The sequence below is a fragment of the Helianthus annuus genome, chromosome 9, assembly GCF_002127325.2.
Source record: "Helianthus annuus cultivar XRQ/B chromosome 9, HanXRQr2.0-SUNRISE, whole genome shotgun sequence".
NCBI classification, from domain to species: Eukaryota; Viridiplantae; Streptophyta; class Magnoliopsida; order Asterales; family Asteraceae; genus Helianthus; species Helianthus annuus.
In genome coordinates, this window is record NC_035441.2 from 178,200,951 (window position 1) to 178,226,246 (window position 25,296).

The 25,296-nt window shown below is 37.2% G+C and overlaps 1 protein-coding gene across 2 annotated transcripts; it reads left to right on the forward strand.

The window, feature by feature from the left end:
* The first annotated feature begins 17,834 nt into the window (after positions 1-17,834).
* LOC110879814 (kinesin-related protein 12-like) lies at positions 17,835-23,852 on the forward strand. 2 transcript variants are annotated; one of them, XM_022128343.2, is made up of 7 exons: positions 17,835-18,010; positions 18,078-18,177; positions 21,437-21,664; positions 21,787-21,903; positions 21,984-22,136; positions 22,220-22,411; positions 23,496-23,852. In XM_022128343.2, the coding sequence occupies exons 3-7, from the start codon at positions 21,626-21,628 to the stop codon at positions 23,709-23,711; spliced, it is 717 nt and encodes a 238-aa protein (XP_021984035.1). In that variant the 5' UTR covers positions 17,835-18,010; positions 18,078-18,177; positions 21,437-21,625; the 3' UTR covers positions 23,712-23,852. The 2 variants fall into 2 exon arrangements, with proteins under 2 accessions (XP_021984035.1, XP_021984036.1); XM_022128344.2 differs by having other exon boundaries at positions 21,574-21,664.
* The last annotated feature ends 1,444 nt before the right edge of the window (positions 23,853-25,296 follow it).

Genomic DNA, 25,296 nt, shown 5'->3' on the forward strand with positions numbered 1-25,296 from the left:
TAGCAGAGCATGTAGCTAAATGTTTGACTTGTGCACAAGTCAAGGCTGAACATCAGAAGCCGTCAGGTTTGCTTCAACAACCTGAAATTCCCAAATGGAAATGGGAAATGGTGACAATGGATTTCATCACCAAGTTGCCAAAGACGAGAAAAGGAAATGATACCATATGGGTCATAGTAGATAGACTGACTAAGTCAGCTCATTTTCTACCCATCAAGGAGACGTATAGCTCCGATATGCTAGCTCAATTATACGTCGATAAGATTGTAGCGTTGCATGGTATACCTGTATCTATTATCTCCGATAGAGATACTAGATATACGTCGCATTTTTGGAAGAGTTTCCAACAATCGTTGGGCACTCGTTTGAATTTTAGTACGGCTTATCATCCTCAGACCGATGGTCAGAGTGAGCGTACTATTCAAACTTTGGAAGACATGCTGCGTGCATGTGCGATCGACTTGGGTGGTAGTTGGGATAAGAACCTACCACTAATTGAATTCTCCTACAACAATAGCTACCATTCCAGCATAAAAGCTGCGCCTTTTGAGGCCTTATACGGTAGAAAGTGTAGATCGCCCATCTGTTGGGCAGAAGTTGGAGATGTCCAACTATCAGGACCAGATATCATTTTTGAGACGACGGACAAGATCGTTCAGATTCGCGATCGTTTGAAAGCTGCCAGGGATAGGCAGAAGAGTTATGCGGATCCTAAGCGCAAAGATTTTCACTTCGATGTAGGTGATAAAGTGTTGCTTAAAGTATCGCCCTGGAAGGGGGTGATGCGATTTGGTAAGAAAGGCAAGCTAAGCCCGAGATACATAGGACCTTTCGAGATTGTCGAACGTGTCGGGTCAGTTGCTTATAAGTTAAAATTGCCTGAAGAACTTAGCGCTATTCATAATGTGTTCCACATCTGTAATTTGAAGAAGTGTTTCGCTGATGAATCACTGGTTATACCGCATACAGATATACACATAGATGAGAGTTTGAAGTTCGTGGAAAAACCATTGTCGATCAAGGACCGACAGGTGAAGAAGCTTCGAAGGAAGTACATACCGATTGTCAAAGTCAAATGGGATGCCCGTAGAGGTCCCGAATACACGTGGGAAGTGGAATCCACGATGAAGGAAAAATACCCTCACTTGTTTCAGTAAATCTCGAGGTCGAGATTTCTTTTAAGGGGGTGAGGATGTAACACCTCGAAAAATTACGTCCAATAATGCATTGACACGTGTCATGGGCATTGGATATGCGAAAACATACTTTAGAGGGGCTAAAGTTGACAAACAGTGAAAACTATAGAACGTAAGGGTCCAAAGTGTCAACAAGGGATAAATAGACTCTATAATAACCCTACATAATGTTTATAACCTTAAACGGATGGATCATGGATCATACGAAGCGGAAATTGCACGAAAGTGAGGAATTACAAACTATAGGGGCTAAAAGTGTCAACATGTTGAATTTATACCTCTGAGTGAACTTTTGGCAGACCCGAAGCCTTGTAATGCTAAAATATACTCACTAGAATATGTGGTAAAAATTTCATGAAGTTTCGTTATCATATGAGAAAGTTATGGCCAAAACCGTACTTGAGGGGTTAAAAGCGTCAACGTCAAATTTCATGACTTTTCGGGTGAGCGCAAAGTTATCCGAGGACATTACCATGTTGGTAAAAGTCCCAAGGTTCATAAAAACCAGATTTAAGGGTTTACGAGTCAAAATAAATAGCCAAATCATCGTAACCAAAGTACAGGGACCAAAACTGCAACAATTGGCCAAAGTTTGGAGCTGCAGACCCCAGGCGCCCGCCTGAGGCCCTACGGGGGCCGCGACCCAGCGCCCAGCTCCGGATTTCGCGAACAGTGGCCATTTTGGTCCGAATTTTGAGTTGAAAACAGCTGTGAGCACCTCTAAAACTCACCAATGGATGGCCATGCATGTCTTGGACACCTGTAGACTCCTTACAACATCTGAAACACTCTTAAATTCAGATCATTTCTTCACAATTGAGGGACTTGTGTTAGTAACAAGAACACTCACAACTTCAAGAATTCACAAGGCTTCTCCAGGGACTTTCTGATCATCAAGGCAGCCTCATAGGGATTCCTAAGCTTCATTAGGACCTTTGTAAGCATTCATATCATCCTCTAATCCGTTCTAGCATAGATTATTAGTTAAAAGTCAAACCGTTGTTCATATAGTTTGACTTTTCGATTAAACGAAATTGGCTTTGTCATTTCTCAAATTGAAACCACTTATAAGTTGGTATTTATGTGGGAAACAAACCCTCAAAAGGGTATTCTCTGATTCCCACTCTAAGCATGCTATTTGTCGAGTCAAAGATGTTCTTAAAAAGTCAACAGGAAGTGTTTTTGCGAAATATAGCGTAATTGGTAATGTAGATGACATGCAATCAGTTTGATCATCAAAAATAACTTATAATGAATATAAGAATGTGTTTTATCATAATCAACTCGACAATCTTTAGTGTAAACTCGGATCGGAACCGAAAGTCCTATAAAACGACTTTTTCGTTGACTCTCGATTCGGATCCATGCATGCATGTTTGAGATCTGTATTAGAGTATATTTTTGACCATTTTTATTTTAGTCTAACTCTCTGGAATTTTTACAACTTGAGTCTATGCTTAACCGATTCATATGCATGTTTCCGATTATGCTTAAAAGTTGACTATTTTGCCCTTTTTGATATAAAACGTGATTTTTGAAAAAGTGAAAGAGTAGAAATCTTTATTTCTGATTTATAAACTTGCACCGAAAATTTGAGACCAGTTGGAGGTCCAGATTTTGAGTTATGGCCGATATCGTAAAACTATATCTTTATGTTAAATAAACGGCGCATTTAGCGTATAACCTATTTAAGGCCACTTTTTGGTATAAAACTTTTTACCCACTGATGTTATATAATATTTTGGGATTTTTGATGATTTTTATTTAATTTTTGGCTGATCGTATCATAGGTCGCTAAGTCGATTCGGTTAATGGCGGTTTTGACCGTTTAAGCCATAAAATGAGTTTTATACATCCTTTTGACCCAAACCTTTTTCTACTGATTTTATTTGTTAAATAGATTATTTTGAGCATTCTGGAAATATAAAAATCTCAGCTTTCTTTTAAAAACCCGGAAACGGCTCTAAATCGCATTTTTTAGCGTTTTTAGCGCATAGTAAGCGTTATACTCATATTAAACATATAAGACTCATACCTACTGATGTATTTAGCATATTTTCATATAATAACAGTAAGTAAAGATTTTGAACTCAGATTTCCAGTTTTGACATTTTTAGCCCTTGTGAAATTACTAAAATACCCCTACGGTGCATAGTTTGATTTTAAATGATAAGTTTTGTATATGGGTCATACCCTACTGTTATAATATGTCAAATTAAGTATATTCACTGTATAAATCAGACCCGTAACTCAGATTTCTAATTTAACTCTTTTATAATCTTTTAAATGACCAAAATGCCCTTATAAGGCATAAATTGAGTTTAAATTCATTCGGGGCATAATAGAACATAACTTGCTGATATTATATCATGTTTAAAGCATAATATCTCAGGGAACCTGCATATGACTCTTTTGGCTACCCGTAACGCCCTTTTAGCGTTCGGTTCGGTTTATGTAACTAGTTTGCATAAATTGACCGAAACGGGTCAAACGTTATCATTTTTATCTCAAAATCCAGAATGTATTTAGTGTACCCATATTATACAAATATTCAAACTTGTCGGGTCTAAATCACATTCTATCCGGTCTCCGCTTAATCGTGCGCTTGTACCGTATCGTCCTTATAACTAACCGGTCTAAGCTTAGGCTTAAATAAAGACCCGTTAGAAATCTAATAGGTTATTATAAACCTTTGTTCCAGAATAGGAGGCCCGGTAAAAGCTACCTACACTTACCAATTGTGATTCATACTTACTCAGGTAAATACATTTTGACTTATTTTCCCTATACGGGCTTGGGGTACGGTATATAGAATACCGCTTGATCGAGCGTACAAATCTTGCACCCTTGGGTATGCAATTGGAATAATTTGATCGGCTCGTTTAAACAGTCTTGTTTTACTTTAAGCCTTTGGGGGGTTAATGACCGTGTCCCGGATATCCTTGGCATTATCTTACGAGATGGCCACGACCAGAGCACGGGGTGTAGGCGTACACCCGTCGTGTATAACTCTTTAATGTGGTGTGTCTATTAATCTTTAACCCGGACAAGATCCCGGGCTACCAAACGTACGAGTAGCATGTAATTCGTTCACAAGTTTATATTGCATAATTATCCCAAGTTATAAAAATATTTATGCCATGTGCATTTAAATAAATTTTCAATCATTTTCAAAATGAGTCAGTTAATTTGTATTTACCAGTGTAAACTGACGTATTTTCCCAAAAGATTAAGTGCAGGTACTAAACGAAATAGGCTGGCTGTCTCCTAGAGCGTCCACAATAGTCTCGCAAGCTCGAACGATAATAAAACTGTTGAACAATTTATCTTATTTTATTTGATCCGCCTGTGGATCCGTTTCAACTACTCGTGATATTTATTATTACATTTTATTTAAAGTTGAAATGAATCTATTTCTGCTTCCGCTGTGCATTATTATATTGTGTTGTTTGTCTATGATGATGCCAACTACGTCACTGTATCCCACACCGGGCCCACCAGTGACACGTGGAGATCGGGGTGTGACAACTAGCGTAGTTGTAGTGGGTATGCGCCGGCTGCTCGAAGGGGTTATACGCCGCTGAACCGGCGTAAGCAGGGATTGGGTTATCGAAACCCAACAGTGGTGCCACAGGTACTGAGTTGATTTCTGGAATGGGGCTTGATGGACCCCCCAATTGTGGTTCTTCTTCTTCCTCCTGAAGTGGCGGATAATGGCTGCCGCTTGATGGTTGGGGTGCGCTGATGCGGACACCCCCTCGCACGGACATCCGTGCGTTCGACCTCCTCCGCCTCGGTGGCTCCGGAGGCGGCTGCTGTTCCACTGGTGGTGGTGGTGGCGGGGTAACTGCCACGAAACGAGAATCCTGAGAAGGATCCTGTTGCTGTTGCTGCTGCTGTTGTTGCTGCTGGTAGGGGGACGAGTGGTGTGAGGGGGTAAAATACCAGTCGATGTTTCGGAACCTCTCCTCGTAGCTGTCTGGACCGCGATAAGGCGATCCGTGGAAAGATGATCCGTCAGAGATCTCTATCGGGTGGTTGGGCATCCCCGTAGCAGGCTCCATAGGGTCAGTATCCTCGTCCATATCGTTATCCCCAGAGAAGTGGTCTTCCGGTCCAAGTGGGTTAAAACCCACGGGTTCTGGAAAAACGTTGGCCGGGTTGAACCGGCTCTGGAAGGTTGGGGTTGGGTCACCAAAGGAGTGGTGAGAGTTGGATCTCTGCAGAGGTATAAAGGCTGGTGGTTGGTCGTTGGGCTCGTTTTCTGATTGGGGCCCAAAGGAGTGCTGGTAAGAAGGTGAAGAGCTAAGGGAAACTGACCGTCTCCCGGGTTCAATATAGAGCCTCCATGGCTCTTGCGGGCTGGTGCTCATAGTAATGGATGGGGTTCGCCGGTGCGAAGGCCCGGCTTCGTGATCATGACCCGTGACGGGTCCCTTGCCTCGACCGCGGAGAAATCTTGGTGGCATGATGACCTGCACACATGATTTAAATAACAACCACAATATAATTATAAAAGACTCAAAATAAAACAAAACAGAGTTGGTCCTATGTTCGATGTCTAGACTCGGAACTCGAAGAATGTGCAATTTGTGCACTGAGATTAAACACGCAAAGGCTACTATTTAATTCACTCAGTGTTGGCTCTGATACCAACCTGTCACACCCCGAATTTCCACGTGTCACCGGTGGGCCCGGTGGGGGAGTATCGTGACGTAGTTGATATCATCATTGTCAAACAACACAATTTATAATGCACAGCGGAAGCAAAAGAAATAGATTTATTTCAACCATCGAATGTAATATTTAAGTATCACAAGTAGTCGAAATAGATCCACAGGCGGATCGGAATAAAAGGAGAAAATTGTTCAACAGATAAATGCATCCCAAAGCTTGCGAGACTCTATGATGCTAAGGAGAGACCAGCCTATTACGTATAGCACCTGCACTTAATCTTTTTGGGGAAAATACGTCAGTTTACACTGGTAAATACAATTTAACTGACTCATTTTGAAAAGGTTTTAAAAATTGATTTAAATGCTCAAGGCACAAAACATTTTATAACTTGGGAATAATTAATCAAAGTTAAACTTGTAAAAGATTTACATGTTTGTTGTGCGTTCAGTCGCCCGAGTCGTGTCGGGTTTGAGGTTAATTGACACACCACTTAGTATAAGTCCGCGGCGGGAAGCCAACGTTTATACCTTAATAATATGGACATAATACCGGGTGTACGCCTACACCCGGGTGTCAAGGTCGTGGCCAAAAATGATGCCAAGGATATCCGGGACATGGTCAATAAGCTCCCAAAGGCGTAAAAAAACAAACAAAACCAAGTTTTCAAACGGGTCACATTGATAATACCCAACTACTAATGAGTTGGGGTCAATTGCCCGACCAAGCGGTATTTTATATACCGTACCCCCAAGCCCGTATAGGGAAAATAAGTTAAAAGTATTTACCTGAGCAAGTATAAACCACAAAAGCAAAAATGCAAGTGTCTTTTACTGGGCTCCTATTCTGGAACGAAGGTTTATAATAACCTATTAGAATCCTAACGGGTCTTTAACATAGCCTAAGCTTAGACCGGTTAGCTTCGAAGAATAAATATGGTTTAATCGCGAGGAAGGCGAAAAACCGAAAAGGAATGTGACTTAGACCCTACAAGCTTGGATACTTGTATTACATAGGTAAACTAAACACATTCTGGATTTAGAGACTAAGATGATATGATTTGACCCGTTTCGGCTAATATGCGTGAACTAGTCACATAAGCCGATCCAAACGCGAAAGTGCGTAACGAGTAACCATATAAGTCATATGCAAGTTTCCTGAGATTATATGCACCAAATGTGTTGTAATATCAGTAAGGTATGTCCAATTATGCCCCAAATGGTTTTAAATTCAATTTACGCCTTATAAGGGCATTTTGGTCATTTCACATAAGCTTAAAGGGTCAAAACTGGGAATCTGAGTTTCTAACTCGGGTTTACTGTTATAATATAAATTTTTATAAAATATATCAGTAGGTATTAGACCTTTTATATAAAAACTAGTTTTGACATATACTATGTCGTAAAAATGCCTAAAAAGGCGATTTGGAGCCATTCCCGGGTTTTAAAAGAAAAGCTGATATTTTTATAATTCCAGAAGGCTCAAAATATTATATTTAGCATAATAAATCAGTAGGAAAAAGTTTGGGGTCAAAAGGTTTTGTAAAACTCATTCTATGGCCGAAAAGGGCAAAACCGGCATAAGCCGAATTAAGCTTAAAACCTCTAGTTATGCTCATTCTAAAAATAAATAAAAATCTTTAAAATTCCCAAATTATTATTATATAACAGTGGGTATAAAGTTTTTGTATAAAATCTAAGTTTAAATAGGCTATGCGTTAATTACGCTAATTATTCACTAAGAAGGCTTCTAATTACGCTAATGAGCATAACTCTTAATCTAAACCTCAAACTGATGTCAAATTTTGAGAATAAGTTTATATTTCAGTATCTAACATGTCTACCCCTTTTATTTTTCAAAAATCATGATTTTTAGACCTTTGGGCATAATGGTCAACATATGTGCATTTAACGGAATCATGCATATGAACAAGATATCTAATGAACCGAGTTGTATAATCACTGGAGGATATACTAACATGTTATTAGGTCCAAAAGAAGCTCTAAGGCAATCTTAATCTTGACTAAAACGGGTCAGAACTGAAAGTCAAAGTGAAAGTCAAACTATGCGACTTTCGGTTCCGAACCGGGTCTAAACAGAAAATTGTCGAGTTGAACATGTTGGAACATCTTCTTATACTTATTACCAAGTTATATTAATGTTCAAACAGGTTACATGCAACCTACATTGCTAATTATGTATTAATTTGAAATTAAGCATCCTGTTGACTTTTTATAGTTAGCATTGACTCGACAATTGACATGCTTAGAGTGGGAATCTGGAAATACCCTTTTAAGGATTTGTTACCCACTTAATTACCTACTTAGAGGTATCTTTAATTCGTGATTTGACAGAGCACATTATGATTAATCACGAAGTCAAACCTTAATTACGACGGTTTGACTTTTGCTTAATTAACTAAGCTAGAATGGATTAAGGGAGGTTAAGGACACTTACAAGAGTCCTAAGAAGGATTATGGAGCCTAAGAAAACTTGGTGATATCCAGAGAAGCTCCAAGAGTGCCCTTGCGTTAAGTGTGAATGAGCAAGTCCTAAATGGTCACCACTCAAGTCCCTTATATAGTGAACTAAGAGGCTTTAGATCATGCCAAGATAGTCTAGGATAGTTAGGAGATGATCCCAGGTGTCCCTAGAGAGCTATTTACTGCCTAGCAAGCCCATGGTTTCAAAATTTTACGTTTTAAGTCGGTTAACAGGCTGAACAGGCAGCTGTCCATTTTCTGCTGCCAGCGACCTCCTTACGGACCGTAAGCACAAGGTCTTGCGGTCCGTATGCTCCTCTTACGGACCGTAAGCTTAAACATTTACGGTCCGTAACCGACCCTTGCGGAACATGCCCAGGTACCCTGCTTACGGACCGTAAGCCAAAGGCCTTGCGGTCCGTATCCGATGACCAGAGACAAAAGTTTGGGAACTTTTAAGTCTTGACCATGCAACCTTGAAATGTCGGAATCCCCATGCTTTTACTGCAATGTAGGGCCCATTAACTCAGACCTTGCATGCTTGCATGCCTTCTACCATGCTCCCTTCAAAATTTTGGATTCTTATGGGATATAAATGACTGAAATAACAAGAAGGTCTTGGATTCTTTAATAATTGGGCAATTTTATTTAACCACTTCCAATTGCCTTTAAACAAAGGTTAAAATCAGAATTTTATTTAGAGTTTTGAAGTAACATTCCCAATAATCCAATTTCCGTATAAAAGATGGAACTCCATTTATTTAGAACAATCCGGTTAGTATATAAGATGTTTCGTCACACAATTGATGGGTCTTGGGACTTAAAATTCGGGTCGCTCAGAGGTGCTTTAATAACATGTCGCCCTTGGGCCGTTCAGAGGTATTTTTAATAACATGACGCCCTTTTTAAAATCCTACCATACATCTATTTACTTGATCCGGGTTCCTGACACGTGTTCTCCATGACACGTGTCTTTATTCTATTGAACAGGAATTTTCGAGGTGTTACAGCTGATTGATGCGTGTGAGCAACAGATTGCATGAGAGTTGTATCTGGGCAAATTTTGCATGGAGTTGGAACATGAGTGGGGCAAGAATTAGTGGCTTTTGAGTGTGATAATAAAGGTGGCAGTGGAGTTGTTGATATAATAGGCATAACATTCTCATCAAAATTAGAAACTACAAGTTTAGAATCATCAACGGGTGGAACAATACCGCTATAGGGAAAAGTATCTTCATCAAATTGAGCATGGCGAGTAATGTAAACTCGGGTTGACGTCGGTTCTAAGCACCGATAACCTTTGTATTTCGGACTATAACCAATAAAAATACACGAAGCACTTCGTGGCGAGAGTTTGTTTTTAGCATAGTCCCGAAGATATGGAAAAACCCGACAACCAAAAGTTCGAAAGTTTGCATAGGAAGGAGTTTGGTGAAAAAGGGTCTCAAAAGGTGATTTGTTATTTAGAACCGGCGTGGGAAGACGATTTATTATGTACGTTGCTGATGTAAAGGCGTCTACCCATAAGTTTGCCGGTCCATGAGAGTTGAACAACATGGCAAGACCCGTTTCGGTTACATGTCGGTGTTTACGCTTAGCACGTCCGTTTTGTTGAGGAGTATGAGGACATGACAAGCGATGTTGAATACCACCTTGTTGTAAGAGTTTTTGAACCCGGTTGTTGGTAAATTCGCCCCCCCCCCCGGTCACTTTGAAAAACTTTAACGGTACATGAAAATTGATTTTGAACAAATGGTAAGAAAACCGTCAAAATAGTATAAAAATCCGATTTCGATTTTAGAGGATAGAACCACGTAAACCGAGAAAAATCATCAACAAATATAACGTAATATAAATAACAGGAGAATGACTTTCTGATCATCTTCTTTCCAGGTTTTAAATTTGTCATTAGGAGAGGATTTCCCGTCAACCGTAACGGTTTCTGATGGTGGTAAGGAGGTTCCATCAACATGGCCATGGAGTTGCAGGTAGGTTAAAAGAGGGAGGACTTGATTTTTCCAAACAAGATAATTAGTGGATGAGAGTTTAATGGTGAGAAGATGAAAAAGAGTGTGTAATGGTACTGGAGAAGAAGCATCAGATGTGGTTCCGGCCATACTGGAAGTTGGAGATTTTGGGGAGAGAGAGAATGGATCGCCTAATTGGCTGATACCATGTAATAAACGTAGAATGAATTGCCTTATTCACAAGGATATGTTACATATAAATACAATAAGGTCTCCTGTAATCAAGGAGATAATCATGCTAGCCTAAAATACAATTTTGAGTATCAACAGATTTGAATGCATTGATTCAGTATAATTAGCTATTAGGAGGTATGAACTAAAACGCAAAATACCTCCTAAAGGTGTTATATTTGATGGTTTTTTTTTTTTTTTGTCAAAACAACCCAAAACATCATGTCTAAGTCCAAAACATCATGTCTAAATGTAAATTTCACTGCCTTCTCACATTTCTCAAGAAATAGGTCCTTTTTACTAGAACTTCACCCTATATATATCATATATATATATATATATATATATACTAGGTTAGAACCCCGTGTATTACACGGGTTGAATAAATGTATTTTTATATATTAAATAATAAAAAGTTATATTTTTATGAACCCCGTATATTGTACCGATTAAATAAATGTAATTTTATATATCAAATAATAAAAAAGTTATATCTTTAAAAACCATGTGTATTACACAGATTAAATAAATATAAATTTGTATACTAAATAAAAATGTCGTATCTTAAAAAAAGCCGTGTATAATCGGGTTGAATAAATCTACCAAATAATAAAAAAATTACATACTTAAAAACCCCGTATCTTACACGTGTTGAATAGATCTAAAAAAGAGTTATATCTTTAAAAATCATGTGTATTACACATATTAAATAAATGTAATTTTGTATATTAAATACTAAAAACATCATATCTTTAAAAAACCCGTGTATAGTTGGGTCGAAAAATCTACCAAATAATAAAAACATTATTTCCTTAAAAACCTCTAATTTTACATAGCAAATGATAAAAAGTTATATCTTTAAAAACTTTGTGTATTACACGGGTTATATAAATGTAACTTTGTATAGTAAAAAATAAAAAAGTTATATTTTCCAAAACCCCGCATTTTAGACTTGTTGAATAAATATAATTTTGTATATCAAATAACTAAAAATTTATATTTTTAATAAATTAGGATAACATTTAATATTAATTTATTGTTTATATTTAATATAAATATAAGTAGGAAAGATAGGTATTTGTTTAAAGATATATTAAATTAACAATTTAGATGTGAGGATAATATTTTATTAAAGTATGATAAGATTTAATATTAATTTATTATTTATTTATCTAGTTAATATAAGATAAGTATAAATTTGAGGATGCTCGTAAAACTTAGTTTCTTTTATTAAATTATATTTGATGTAATTAATCCTATTTCAAAATAGGTAAAAGATCCTGTAAAAAGTGGCTAAAGTGTAAGAAGTGTAAGAAATAATCTGGTGTTGACATGTGTCCATTAATTATATTAATGAATAAGAGTAATAATGTAATTTACTCCTAATAGTAGTTAAAGTCAATTAAAGAAAATTAGATCATGTGTTAACTATATTAGGAGAAATTTTAGGAAACATATTATTTCTTACGATTCTTTCTCCCTCATCCCGACCAAAACCATAGCCCCCAAGATGAAACAATCTGCCTCTCTCTAGACTCTGGTCACCGAAGTAAAGTCCGACGACCTTCTCCGGTCGTATTTCCGGCAAGCCGACACCCACAAAAGCCCCTCCCTTCTCTCCGGTGAAACACCTTCTCACCACCATGACACACCGTAACACCCTTTTTGTTCTTATCTTTTCGACACAACCCCACAACATCTTTCGAAAAAACCTTATACAATGTTTTTTGGATTCCAGATAAAACACCATGACTTGAATCATAGTCATGGTGTTTTAAAATCTGAGAATGTTTTGTATTGATAAAACACCATGACTTGAATCATAGATGTTTAAAACACCAGCCCATGAATAATGTCTCCAAATAAAACACCATGACTTGAATCGTAGATGTTTAAAACACCACGCCATGAACAATGTCTCTAGATAAAACACCATGACTTGAAATCATAGTCATGGTGTTTTAAAATCTGGGAATGTTTTGTATTGATAAAACACCATGACTTGAATCATAGATGTTCAAAACACTACGCCATGAACAATGTATCCAGATAAAACACCATGACTTGAATCATAGATGTTTAAAACACCACGCCATGAACAATGTCTCCAGATAAAACACCATGACTTGAATCATAGTCAATTTTATCCAGTTGTTTTAAAACACCACGCCATGAATCTGATTACAGTTCTCTTTATGATAATATATGACGAATATGCAACCAAAGACCTCCTACAATTAAGGTGAATCATTAATTCCGATATTTAAGGAAAAAGGAGTGAATGCAGGAGTTTTTGGTCGTGTATGATATGGTAACCATATTTCAAATATTGAAAAAGACACTATTGCCCTTCAATTTTACATAAGGTCCCTCTAATTAAAACACAATTTACATTTTTATACCCTATTGATCTCAACCATTAGATCAAATATCCAATGGTTTAAAACACTTCTTACCCTTCTTACATTTTAGACACTTTTTACCATATCCATACCCTATATATTATGTATTTATGTGTAACAAAAATAGAGAAATCATATAAGTAATCATACAAATATTTGAATCTGTGTCCATCAATATAATTGTTTATTTTTACTTTTGGATAATCACCTTGGTTCTTGAGACACCATGGGTATGCAACCTTATTTCGAATTCAAATTGGAGTACTTATTTCGAATTCAAATTGGAGTAAAGAAATGGTTTTCGATGAATATATAAAGTCATAAACGTCTTCTGACTTTTTAGACATGTCATACAAACGATATCTAAAATAGATTATCATTGATAGTGTAAAAAAATAACTAATTACAAATGTGAACCCCACTGATTTTACTTCTGTCCTTTTGAACGGAAAAGATAAGTACAAACTAAATTTAAAAAAAAATGCAATATGAAAATAAGAGATAGAATAATCGATATTTTTTTTTCATAAAATAAGAGATAAGGGTAAACTAAATAAAAAAATGTCAATTTGGTAAATGATAATATTAAGTATGAAAAGGTAGGAAATTACAATTGTAGACATCTTCAATGAATGACACGTGTCCAAAATCAGGTTTCTTTTATTATATAGTATAGATATATGCTTAATGGATGGGTTGGGTAATTGGTCAAAACGGGATGTGTCTATATGGTAAAATCACTACTAGAAAAATGGTTTTTTTGCTACAAAACTTTTTGACAAATTTCCCACAACTTAATTTTGGCGACAAGTTTCCCACAAATTATAGACAAATATTAAAAACCATAAATTTCCCCACAATTTTTTGACAAGATAGTCACCAAACCTATATTTGTGTCAATTTCGTCGCAAAGTTAACTATTTTTCCAACAATGTTCCCACAAAACTTTGTTTTTTTTTCATTTATTAACTTTTATTATTAGTTAGTGCAATTTATAAAACAAAAAATTCAAAACAGTGGCAAATTTGTGGCAACTTTTTGACAAGTTTCCCACAAATTTTAGACAAATATTAAAAACCATAAATTTTCCCACAATTTTTTGACAAGATAATCACCAAACCTGTATTTGTGGCAATTTCGTTGCAAAGTTAACTATGTTTCCAACAAGGTTCTCACAAAACTTTGTTTCTTTTTCATTTATTATCTTTTATTAGTAGTTAGTGCAATTTATAAAACTAAAAAAAAAATAAAACAGTGGCAAATTTGTAGCAACTTCCAACGATTTTCCCACGAAATTTAGTTATATTATTTATCAATTTTTATTAACTATTTTTTTAGCGGCTTAATTTTTGTCAATGGGATTCGAACCCTCTTTCATATGAGAAGGAAAAGTCTTATCTAACACTTTGATACGACTAGGCCAAAGGCTATTTAAATGTTAATTGTTAGTACGATAAAAATAAACATTTTTAAAAACTAAAATATGAAAATTTGTGGCAAAGTTGTCGCAGCTTGCCACATTCTTTCCACAAAACATTAATTATTGTCTTTTTATTTGATAACTCATGTTATTTGTTCATACAATATAAGAAACAATTGTACAGACTAAAAGATCTAAAATTGTGGCAAAGTTGTCGCAACTTGTGACAATTTTTCCACAAAACATTATTTGGATTTTAATAATTTTAACTTTCACTCACTCACTGGTCTACAAGAGTCTAAACTTAAAAAATTCCGTCTAACATTCCCAAATTGTACGAATTTGATCCCATAGATCATTTTTCTAACGTGGCACAAACCTAATTATTGGTTGATGTGGTTAGTTATGTGGCACAAACCTAATTATTATATTTTAATAATCCTAACTTTCACCACCACCACAATTGGCCACCACTTCCATCACCATCACCTACCACCACCATCCACCACCATCAGTCACCACGACCACCACCATCAACTGTAGGTCCACCCGGAGGATCGAGTTAAACCTCTTCCCTGTTTTCCGACGACCCCGAGAGTGCGGAATCTAAACGGGTAAATTAAACCAAGTTCGAACACGTAAACGACAAACACGAGACTCAACGATTAACACTCAATGTATTAATGCTTGAAACGGTTATAGTACAATGTTTCCAAATACTCTCTGTAAACTCTCTCAGTGTGTGTTCTCTCTATCTTGTGCTCTCTGGTGTGTTATCTTCCTGTGTCTTCAGTCCGCTGTTTATGTTGGCTGCAGATCGACGAAGGAACTGCAGCAACGAAGAACCTTGACGAAGAATCATGGCTAACGAAGAATAGGGATTCTTCGTCGTAAGCCTTTGAGGAACCACCATGTGACTAACTTCTGATCTTCGTCGTTCATCATTCATGGCGAAGTATATGCTTCGCGATGTCTGATTCTTCGTCATGTGTAAGTAATAACAGTTCTTTGTCAACAGTATGCAACATGCAGGTTCTTCGTCAGGAGCACATGCAAGTTCTTCGTCAGGTGCATTTCAAGGTGTTGGTTCTTCGTGAACTCAGCTGCAACATGCAGATTTGCAGTATATAATCTGCCGCAACAGATATATCTGCAACATGCAGATCAGCAACATGATTGAACCGAAACTCGATGGAGGATATCGGCTTTGGTCTTTATTCCGTAACACAGGCGAACCGAGTCGAGACGCATCCACAAGAGATGCATCAACATCAACAACAACAACCACCACCATCAGCCGCCACAACCACCATCAACAATCACCACCATGGCGACTGGTGGTGGTGGTGGTGGTTATGGGGTGGTGGTGGTGGCGGCTGACAGTGGTGATTGTTGATGGTGGTGGTGGCGGCTGATAGTGGTAGTGGTTGTTGATAGTGGTGGTGGGTGGTTGTTGATGGTGGTAAAAGTTATATTATACAAACCTTAATACCCTATGTGCTACCAATTTCCTTTCTATAATTTAAAACTTTAATTTGATTCTTATACTATATATAATATACACTTTAAATATTACAAAAAACGTCCTTTATGTTGATACTAGATTGCAAAGTGTGCCCTTATTCTTCAAAAATTACAAAAGCGTACTCGATGTTTGTAATCCCTTGTACGTTATATGCTTTAGCCCGAACTCGGTTAGTTTTATGGTTAAATTTGACCAACTGAACCCCACATGAGGGCATTTTAGTCATTTTACATTATTTACTCAAATACATAAACATAAAAATTAACATATAAAAAAAACTTAATAAATATCTCTCTCTAACACATACACATACCGTCTCTTTCAACCTCCACCATCAGCCACCACCTACCCACCATGACCACCACAACCCCCACTCAATTTATAAAATCCTCTAAAAACACAACATATTAGCAAAAACAAGAGCATCAATTTGAATCAAAACAATTCAGATCAACAAAAACATGTAGATCAATCCGCACACTCAAAAACCCTAACAATTTCAACATCAAATGAAATCTAGAAATGAAGAAATCAGATCTAGAACAACCTGAATCCTCATCTTCTTCACAAAACTTGTCGGTGGTTATATAACAGCAGTGAACGACAACCATAGTGGGCAGCAATGAAAAAAGGAGTTTCGACAAATCCAGATCCGGTGGATTAGTGGAACGACAAATTTTAGGGTGACAGCGACGACTTTTAGGGTTTCGACGACGACATAGCTATGTAGTGACGACGAGTTGGTGATGTGATGGCGGTGGTACTGTGGCGGTGGTGCAATGACAGTGGTGGAGGAGCTATGGGCGGTGGTTATGTGATGGCGGTGTTGCGATGCCAGTGGTGGTGCAATGGCATGACGCAGGTTTTCGATCAAAACCGCGTCGGTTCGTGTCGGGTTTCGGGCCGACATGGGTTTATGCACAGGACGGGTTTCGGATCGCAACGGGTTTTGGGCCGACACAAGTTTCTGCACGAGACGAGTTTTGGGTCGTGACGAGTTTCGTACCGTTTTGACGCGAACCGTTTCGAGGCGAACCGTTTCGACGCGTACCGTTTCGACGCGAACCGTCTCGACCCGTACCACGCGAACCGTTTCGACGCGAACCACGCGAACCGTTTTGACCCGAGCCACGCGAACCGTTACGACGCGAACCGTCTCGACACGAACTGTGTCGACGCGAACCGTCTCAACCCGTACCGTCTCGACGCGAACCGTCTCAACCCGTACCGTTTCGACCAGTATCGTTTTAAATCAAACCGTTTCAACAATTTGCAAATGGTGTCTTCATCGATGGATCTCCAACAAGCATGTCACTAAAAGATTACCGCCAGTTTGGTATGTCACGTGTTCACCGACATATCACCAAGAGTCTTTAACTAGTAGATTGGCTATCAAGAATCCGTAGGTATTACTAGTTTTAAATAATACCAATTATATAATAGATTATTACAAATAAAACTGTGTTTAGACCAGTAACGTTTTGAATCGAACCGTTTCAACGCGTAACGTTTCGACGTGAACCTTTTCAAACCGAACAAAATTGCCCCTTTATGTACAATCTCTTTAAAAAAATTTAACCAACCCGACCCGAAACCCGTTCTGACCCTAAACTCGTTCTGACCCGAACCCGTTTTGACCCGAACCAAAACAACCCCTTTTTTAATTGACCCGAACCCGTTTTGACCCATGACCCGACCCGACCCAACCCGACCCATTTGCTAGGTCTAAATTGTTATGGTATTATAATTACACTACTTAATATCTATATTTAAGGAGTCGTTCTATAAAAAATAAATACTTAATATCTATATTTAAATATTTAAAAATAAAATAAAAGGCTTCATATAATTTATTACTTTTGCAGTTTGCTTCTTTTCGATGCACCACTCCATAGACTTTTCAAATGACTCTTTTCAAGATTGAAAAACCCAAAATTATAAAGCTCCTAAATATATTTTTTTCCCGCTGATTGTATTTTGGCGCAATATTGTCCACTTTTCATCCCATCTTTTCGCTGCTTCTATACTGGTGGACGGAGTGGTGGTTTTAGGCAGTTTCCCTCTTTGTTTCAGAGACAATTTGGAGCTACAATTCGAAGTTCACCCAAACCGGTAGGTTGCTCATTTATTCCCTTTACCAAGATAATGATTAACCCTCTCTAAAATTCGACTTCACTAGGGCTTAGGATTGTGCGATTAGGGCTGAGGACTGTGCGACTGCTACTGGTGGTTTTCGGCCATAGTCAGCTTCTGAGTTGGTGGGTTCCAGCGACGCTCAGGTACTGAACCCATCTTTGTAAATCAAATGCCATTCCTCTATAAGTTTTATATCTGCTAATTTCATTGTAACACTGGTCTTTATTTTTATGAATTCTTGTATTTGTATACCATTTATCATTTCATCCTCTGGTTCCTTGTCTACCATGACTACAATTGTTGTATTGCTGCTCTTGGTGTTGTTTAGGGTTCTGCAAACCATCACCCATTAATACAATAATAATAATAGTTCTTAAAAAATATAAAATGATTTACATTCTCTTTTCAGGACATATGAAATCATGAATTAACAAACAACATAAAAGAGAGGCATCTGACCCATCATCTCAGTTGGAATTTACGTTGCGATCAAACTTTCTGTGCGAACACAAAGGTAGTAAAACCGGCGGCATACTAAGAATAGGATTAGCATGATGAGTAGAACCACAGTTTACGACCCGCTTGTACCTATGTGGCCCGTCGCTGACATCAAACAAGAGCCCAACGTACTCCATAGCAACAGATGGTGCGAACCCACTGTACACCTCGTTCCATTTAGCCGTTTCTCCTGCCTCATCCACAAACCTCAGTGCCTCCATTTCCACCCCCATGTATCTACTTTTCTCTGATCCAACATTAACAGTTTCATCTTCTACTTCAGAGTGGATAACATCAATTCCGGGGCGTATATTATACTTCTCATTTATAGATTCAGTTTCGGTTTCATCCCAACTGAAACCTTGAAACTCACATCAGTCTGAACCAATTTGATGGTGGATTCCTTTTCATCCCCAACTGAAGCTTTCAAACTCACATCAACGACCTTTTCAACTACACTCTAATCTTTAACCTTGTGATGTTCTTCATGACCACCAGTTACTACCGACTTTCTTTCGGTAAACACCCCTTTTGCCCTTTTCCCTCTGGAATCATTTTCCCAAATGTATTTTCATCTTCAACCACTAGATCATTCAACTTTCGTGATTCAAAACAAGACAATGTTCGAGCAGCTTCGGTAGCTATAGACCTCTTGAAAAACGTTCAAGCGCGGCAGCGATTCTAGGATCCACGACATCCTCACAAGCCGATTTCGTAATCGCCATTGGTAACAAATCAAATGTTCCAATCATCTCACTTGCAACTAGCCTTATTCAACTTTCTAGTCTCCTACTTAATTAATGGATTAGTATTTTTTATGATCCAATAAGTGATTCAAATGGGTCGGATTGGATTGGATATGGATCAATATCTAATCCATTGACAAGCCTATTGTGAACTGCTCTCCCCACTCCTCCAATTTCCCGCTAATCTGTAACACTATTTGACTGGGTGAAGAGTCTGCTCCAATAGTTTAACTGAGCTAATTTAACCCAGTGGAATTGTATCAGACTTTCTAGCTCTTGATGTTTGTTCTTGCTTGATCAACCTGTTATGGTTAATCAAATCTCTTGCTCTTGCTTGATCAAATCGTAGCTCTGTTGAAGCATTCTCTTGCTGTAAAACTGCTTTTTTTTGCTGATCTGTTGCCTTCCTTCTTTCTGATCTGGACACAAGTTCTGAATTCAAATTCATAGAATCATTGCATACAATGATATAAAGATTTACATGTTATTTTAATTTCAAACTTTATATTCATAGTAATAAATCCTTAAACAACTAGACAACTAACAAAATTCAATTTATAAAACTAAAAAATAAAAACAAACAGATGCTAATTTTATTGTTATTTTTTTTTTGTTTAGGGAGTAATTAGGAAAGTAGGAAATCGTGGCATATGATTGTTTAGGAAGTAAACACACAAGAAACATACTGCACAAGGATCGAAGATGCTAATTTTTGTTGTTATTTTTTGTTTAAGAAGTAAGGAAAGTTTGAAATCATTGAATCTGTTTGTTTAGGAAGTAAACATAAAAAAACGTATTGTACAAGGATCGAACCTGTGGCTTCTTGTAAAAAAATTAATGATAGCAGGACTGCTACAGAAAACATCTTGGTCAACATGTCAATCTCATGGAACATTGCACTTTCCCGTCTTCAAAGTTGACCACTTTGACACCCCAAGCTCAGCCAACCGTTGTTTAGAAACCTTCTTTTCCACCCTTATGTTATATATCTCCTCCAATGGTCTCTGCACACATCTAATTAGAAACCTTCTCGATAACCACCATGTCCAAGTGAAGTACCCTTCAAAAATTTCACAAGAAAACGACTGACTTTACCACTCAAGCAATATATCTTGCCTTGATATATGAGGATCCGAATAATCAATAGAACGTCCTGTAAACGCCGTATTTGCTGAAGAGGTACTCAAAATTATGTGATAGGGTCCTTGAACCTTGAGCAGCCGTATGAAACAAAGGTACCTGATGACTCTTGGTTCCTGTCACAGCTTGCGGCGATCATCTTTTCGTCTTCCATTGCCCACAACAAATGAGACAATGACATTTTACTTCAGGTTCCTTATCTCCTCTACCACCAGAACCAGCATTGAGGGTAGTTCTTTCGCCATACTTATCCTCTGTTGTGGGATGACACACAATTCCCATCTTCTCCTGTGGGCTTTTGCTGTGCCTCGTCTATTTCTCCTTGGTGTCTTCTTTGAGGCTGTCTTACTTTGGGATCCAGTGCTACTTTCTTACCAACTTGCTTTAACTTGCTGAGTTACATGGATTCATGACTGAACCCACTGCCCTTGTGTTTCCTTTCCACCATTCTTCTGATCCGACAAAGTCCCTACTAAACGTCTAAACCCTTGGTTCAATCTAGGGGTGCTAAACGGGTCATGTTCATGGGGTGGCGGGCCCAACCCGACCCGGACCCGAAAATTTCACACGAACTTAAACCCAACCCGAACCCGAAAATCATATCATACATATGAACCCGAACACAGCCAGAAGTTTTGTGGGTTGACCCAAACACGACCCGTTCAACCCGAATTTTTTAATTTTTTTTGAAATTAATATACTAAAATTAAAATTTACTTAAAAAACACAAATGTATATAACACAATTATATTTAAATTATAAAATTTTATGTTAATTTCTCTTTCTAAGTTATAATTATGGCATAAAATACACACCCCGTTTAATTTCTAACATAAAATAAACTGTAAAAAAATATAATATAATATAAATGTGTTAAACGGGTTAACCCGCCAACCCGACCCGTTAACCTAAACTGGTTCGCGGGTTCAACCTGAAACTGACTCGAACCCATTTATATGTGCATGTCTATGTGTTCTTTGTGTGTTAAGCTCTAATACTTGTTGGGTTTGAGTTATAGATCTATAAAAATGTCGTCGGATAGAGAATGGATGTACGGGATGAGATTCAATAAAGATGGTACTTTAAATATGCAATTTCAACAACCTGTTGATTATTTTCTGGATTTTGCATATGAACATGCAACGAACATTGAAGAGGAAACTATAGGCGGGGTCCAGAAGTTACTAATTAGATGCCCATGTAGTAAATGCAAAAACCGTTACTACAAGACGAGAAACGTTGTATGGTAAGGGTTTTAATAATTTACATTTTTTGTCTTAATTATTTTTATGTATTAATTACATATATATATATATAATTAATATAATTATATATATATATATATATATATATATATTACCACTATAGTCTTGGAACACTAAAGATTGGGAAAAGAAGTCCAAAGCAGGGAGAGAAAACCGGAAGAATGACTTATGTCGTCATACAGGCGGGTCCAAAGGGTTTGACGAACACTGTCGCAACTTGGTAAGCTAATCATATTATTACTTTTAGAAACCTATATGAACAATTAGAACTTATAAATTACATTGCATCTTTTTATGTAGGAAAAAATAAAGGGTAAAAAGGTTGGATTCGCGGAAGTATTACTTCATACCCACGCCACCAAAGAGTGTAAAAAGAGATTAAATGATGGGGAGATCAATGCAAATGACTATGATAAGTTACAGTTTGTTACCGATCGTTCAAAACGTTCATATGTAAGTTATCTTTTATCATTTATTTATAATTATTGTATCATCTTTTAGTACAATATCAAGCCATTTGTTTTGATAAACTGTAGGTCTCTTATATGAAAAAACTTGAAAATAAGTATGGGAACACGGATTGCGATGATATGGAAGTGTGGGAGAGTCTGCATCCCGAGTGTCAGGGTCGTCAGTTGTTTGCGGTAGGATCTTCTGATCCACATTTTGTGTTGACTGGAACAACATCTTCCACAGCTAGTGTGTCAGATACCCGACAATCGCATGAGGTAATGTTACTGTTATTATTGTGTGTATATATATGTATGAATGTATCAGACTAGTGTGTGCTATCCAGTGGCGGAACCAGAAAATTTTAACCGGAGGGTCAATATATACGTAGACACACACTCATCTGCTAGTGTATAATAATAATAATAATAATAATAATAATAATAATAATAATAATAATAATAATAATAATAATAATAATAATAATTTTACCGATATAAAAAAATTTAAAAATTGAAACTTGATAAATTAATAAATCTTGACATTCTCTAAACTAAATGAAAATTATTAAATTTAAAAATTGTTACCAGAACAAATTAATAAATCTTGACAGTGTCTAAACTAACTGAAAATTATTAAATTTCTAAATTGTTAACATTCTCATAAAAGACAGACCCACACTTTAAAATATTATTATCATTGTTGTTTAATATTACACTTTTGAAAAGAAAGAGAACACGGTATAAGTATTTGACAGCTGCCAATGATGGCCAGCCCAGCTGGTCGGAGGTGTGATGGTTTACTCACTTGGTCTCAGGTTCGATCCTGGGGTCAGTGAGGTTCCCGCACGGGAGGGAGCTGGAGAATTAAGGGGGGCTGGCGTTTCGACTGGTACGGAAGGCGCTTAACTGCGGGCCGTGCGAGGTTCGAACCCAGGGAGGCTGGCAACGCGCCAGCCGGTGGACCAACTGGTCTGCAGCTGTCCAAAAAAAAGTATTTGACAGCTAATAGTGCCCAGGCTTTTTTTATTGGATGCACATCGTCTTCTTTATCCACTTTATCCTTCTCTGTAACTATGGGGTATATCAGAATTACTCAAATGACCATTTTTTTGCCCTACGCCCTTCATCTTTCTTCTTTTTCACTTCATTTATTGCTCAACTAAAAATTAGGGGGTTCATAATACGAAAACCCACTGGATGACATATTAAAGCTTGCATAGCCGGCCGGCGGCCGGACCCCCTTGTAGTTCCGCCCCTAGTGCTATCTAATATATACATGTATGTTTGTTTGGGTTATTTTTTTGGATTGACCCGTTACTTGTTAATATCTGCTAATTATATTCGTTTTAACAAATTGTAGCTCCAAAAAGTTCAAGCTGAACTAGAAAAGGAACGAGAGGCTCGACAAAACATTGAAGCCCGTTTTGAACAATTTGAACAAGAGCGGGAACAAGAAAGGGTTGAACGTGAACGAGAGCGGGAACAAGAACGTGTTGAACGTGAACGAGAGCGGACCGAACATGCTCGATGGCAGAAATACATGGAAGCAAAGTTTAATAAATTTGGAAAAAAGTAATTTTTTTTATGTATGTTAAAGATCATGTTAGTTTTGTTACAAAAACGTGCATTTTGTTTTTTATTCTAAGACTACATGTTTTTTTTTTTTTGTAGGAATCTTTAGGATTTTCTGCAATTTATTTAAAAGAATTTGGTTTTCAATTTTTTTGTTTTAATAATATTAATTTGATTTATAAAATAATGGGAATTTTGTTAGTAAGTTTAAAGGAATTTATTTTATTTTTTAAAACCGTGGGAATTTTGTCACCGAGTAAATTTAAAAACCGTGAGAATTTTGTCACAAACTTTAAATAATGATTGTTAGAAGCGTGGGAACTTTGTCACAACATTTATCTCAAAACCGTAGGAATTTTGTCGCCAAATTAAAATATTTAAAATATATTAAAAATATATGTTTTGTGACAAATTTGTTGTTAAATAGAAAGAAAAAGTTTATAACAAACTTTGTGGGAATGTTGACGCAAATCTTCCGACAAGTTCGGTTTGTGGGAACATTGCCAGAAATTTTGTGGGAAAATTGTCGCTCATGCCATTTCCGACGAAGTTTTTTCACACCAAAAGAATTCGTGGGAAATTTGTTGCTACTACTTGTTTCCCACAAATTTGCCACAAAATACGCCGTGAGAAAAGACTTGATTTTCTAGTAGTGAATGATGTTTGAGTTAGATTGAGTTGACCTAATATAATGTTTACACGGGTTTATATGTGTCGTATGTTCATGAGTCTTGTTATATCTAGGTTTAGGTTTATGTTAGAAAAGATGTTTCATAGTTACTCATGTTGTCTTTGTTGAACTAGTCATAAGTGTATAGCCTATTAAGTAGATAGTAACATATAGCCCTATTATGTGACCAAACATGTTTTGTAGGAATGATAGTTGACACATTTATTCTTATTAATATAAAGATTATGGATCATGGCATATTGGACATTTTCCTAAACGTTTTTGTAGTTATAATTTTGTATATGAAAGTTGAATGTGATCATCCTTCTAAAATTAGTATAGATTGTGAAATGGGTGTGTGATGTGGCGTGTGTTATGATAACGAAGAATAAATCACGTTAATTCTGCAAATACCAGTGATGATCTTTTCCAAACCCCCAAAATTCAACCCAAAGGGTAGAGAATTTGAAGTGAAAAATGAGTAAATTCGAAATTTATTTCTGACCATCCAAATTACAAGAGCAACATATAAATAAAGACAGAAATTCGAACGGTGACCCAAACCGCCGTAGGCATTTGTAGAAAGATGGATAAAACCCCGAAAAAACATAAAAAGATAAATAACTCATAGAAATAAGCGTTTTTTGCCCGAACGGTGACCCAAACCGCCGTAGGCATTTGTAGAAAGATGGAGCTCGTGCTCATAATCGTTTCGCCTGGTCGGACGCCCAAAACGGACCCCCGTAGCCCAAGTTAGAGCTATTTTAGTGAAGCACCTTTTGTCACACGATCTTGGGCCTCCAAATACAAGATGACCCGCTCCTCCACACTTGATCCCGCATCGATGTGTGAATACCAAATTAATATATAATTTGTTTATTTGGAAAACTCAAATCCCCTGTTGTAATTTCCCAATTTT

Bases quoted from the DNA above. Each gene is read 5' to 3' on its own strand.
- LOC110879814 (XM_022128343.2), top strand. From the start codon at position 21,626: ATGCAAAAACCGTTACTACAAGACGAGAAACGTTGTATG. The intron at 21,904-21,983 runs GTAAGCTAATCA...CTTTTTATGTAG, and splicing joins ACGAACACTGTCGCAACTTG to GAAAAAATAAAGGGTAAAAA. The intron at 22,412-23,495 runs GTAATGTTACTG...AACAAATTGTAG, and splicing joins ATACCCGACAATCGCATGAG to CTCCAAAAAGTTCAAGCTGA.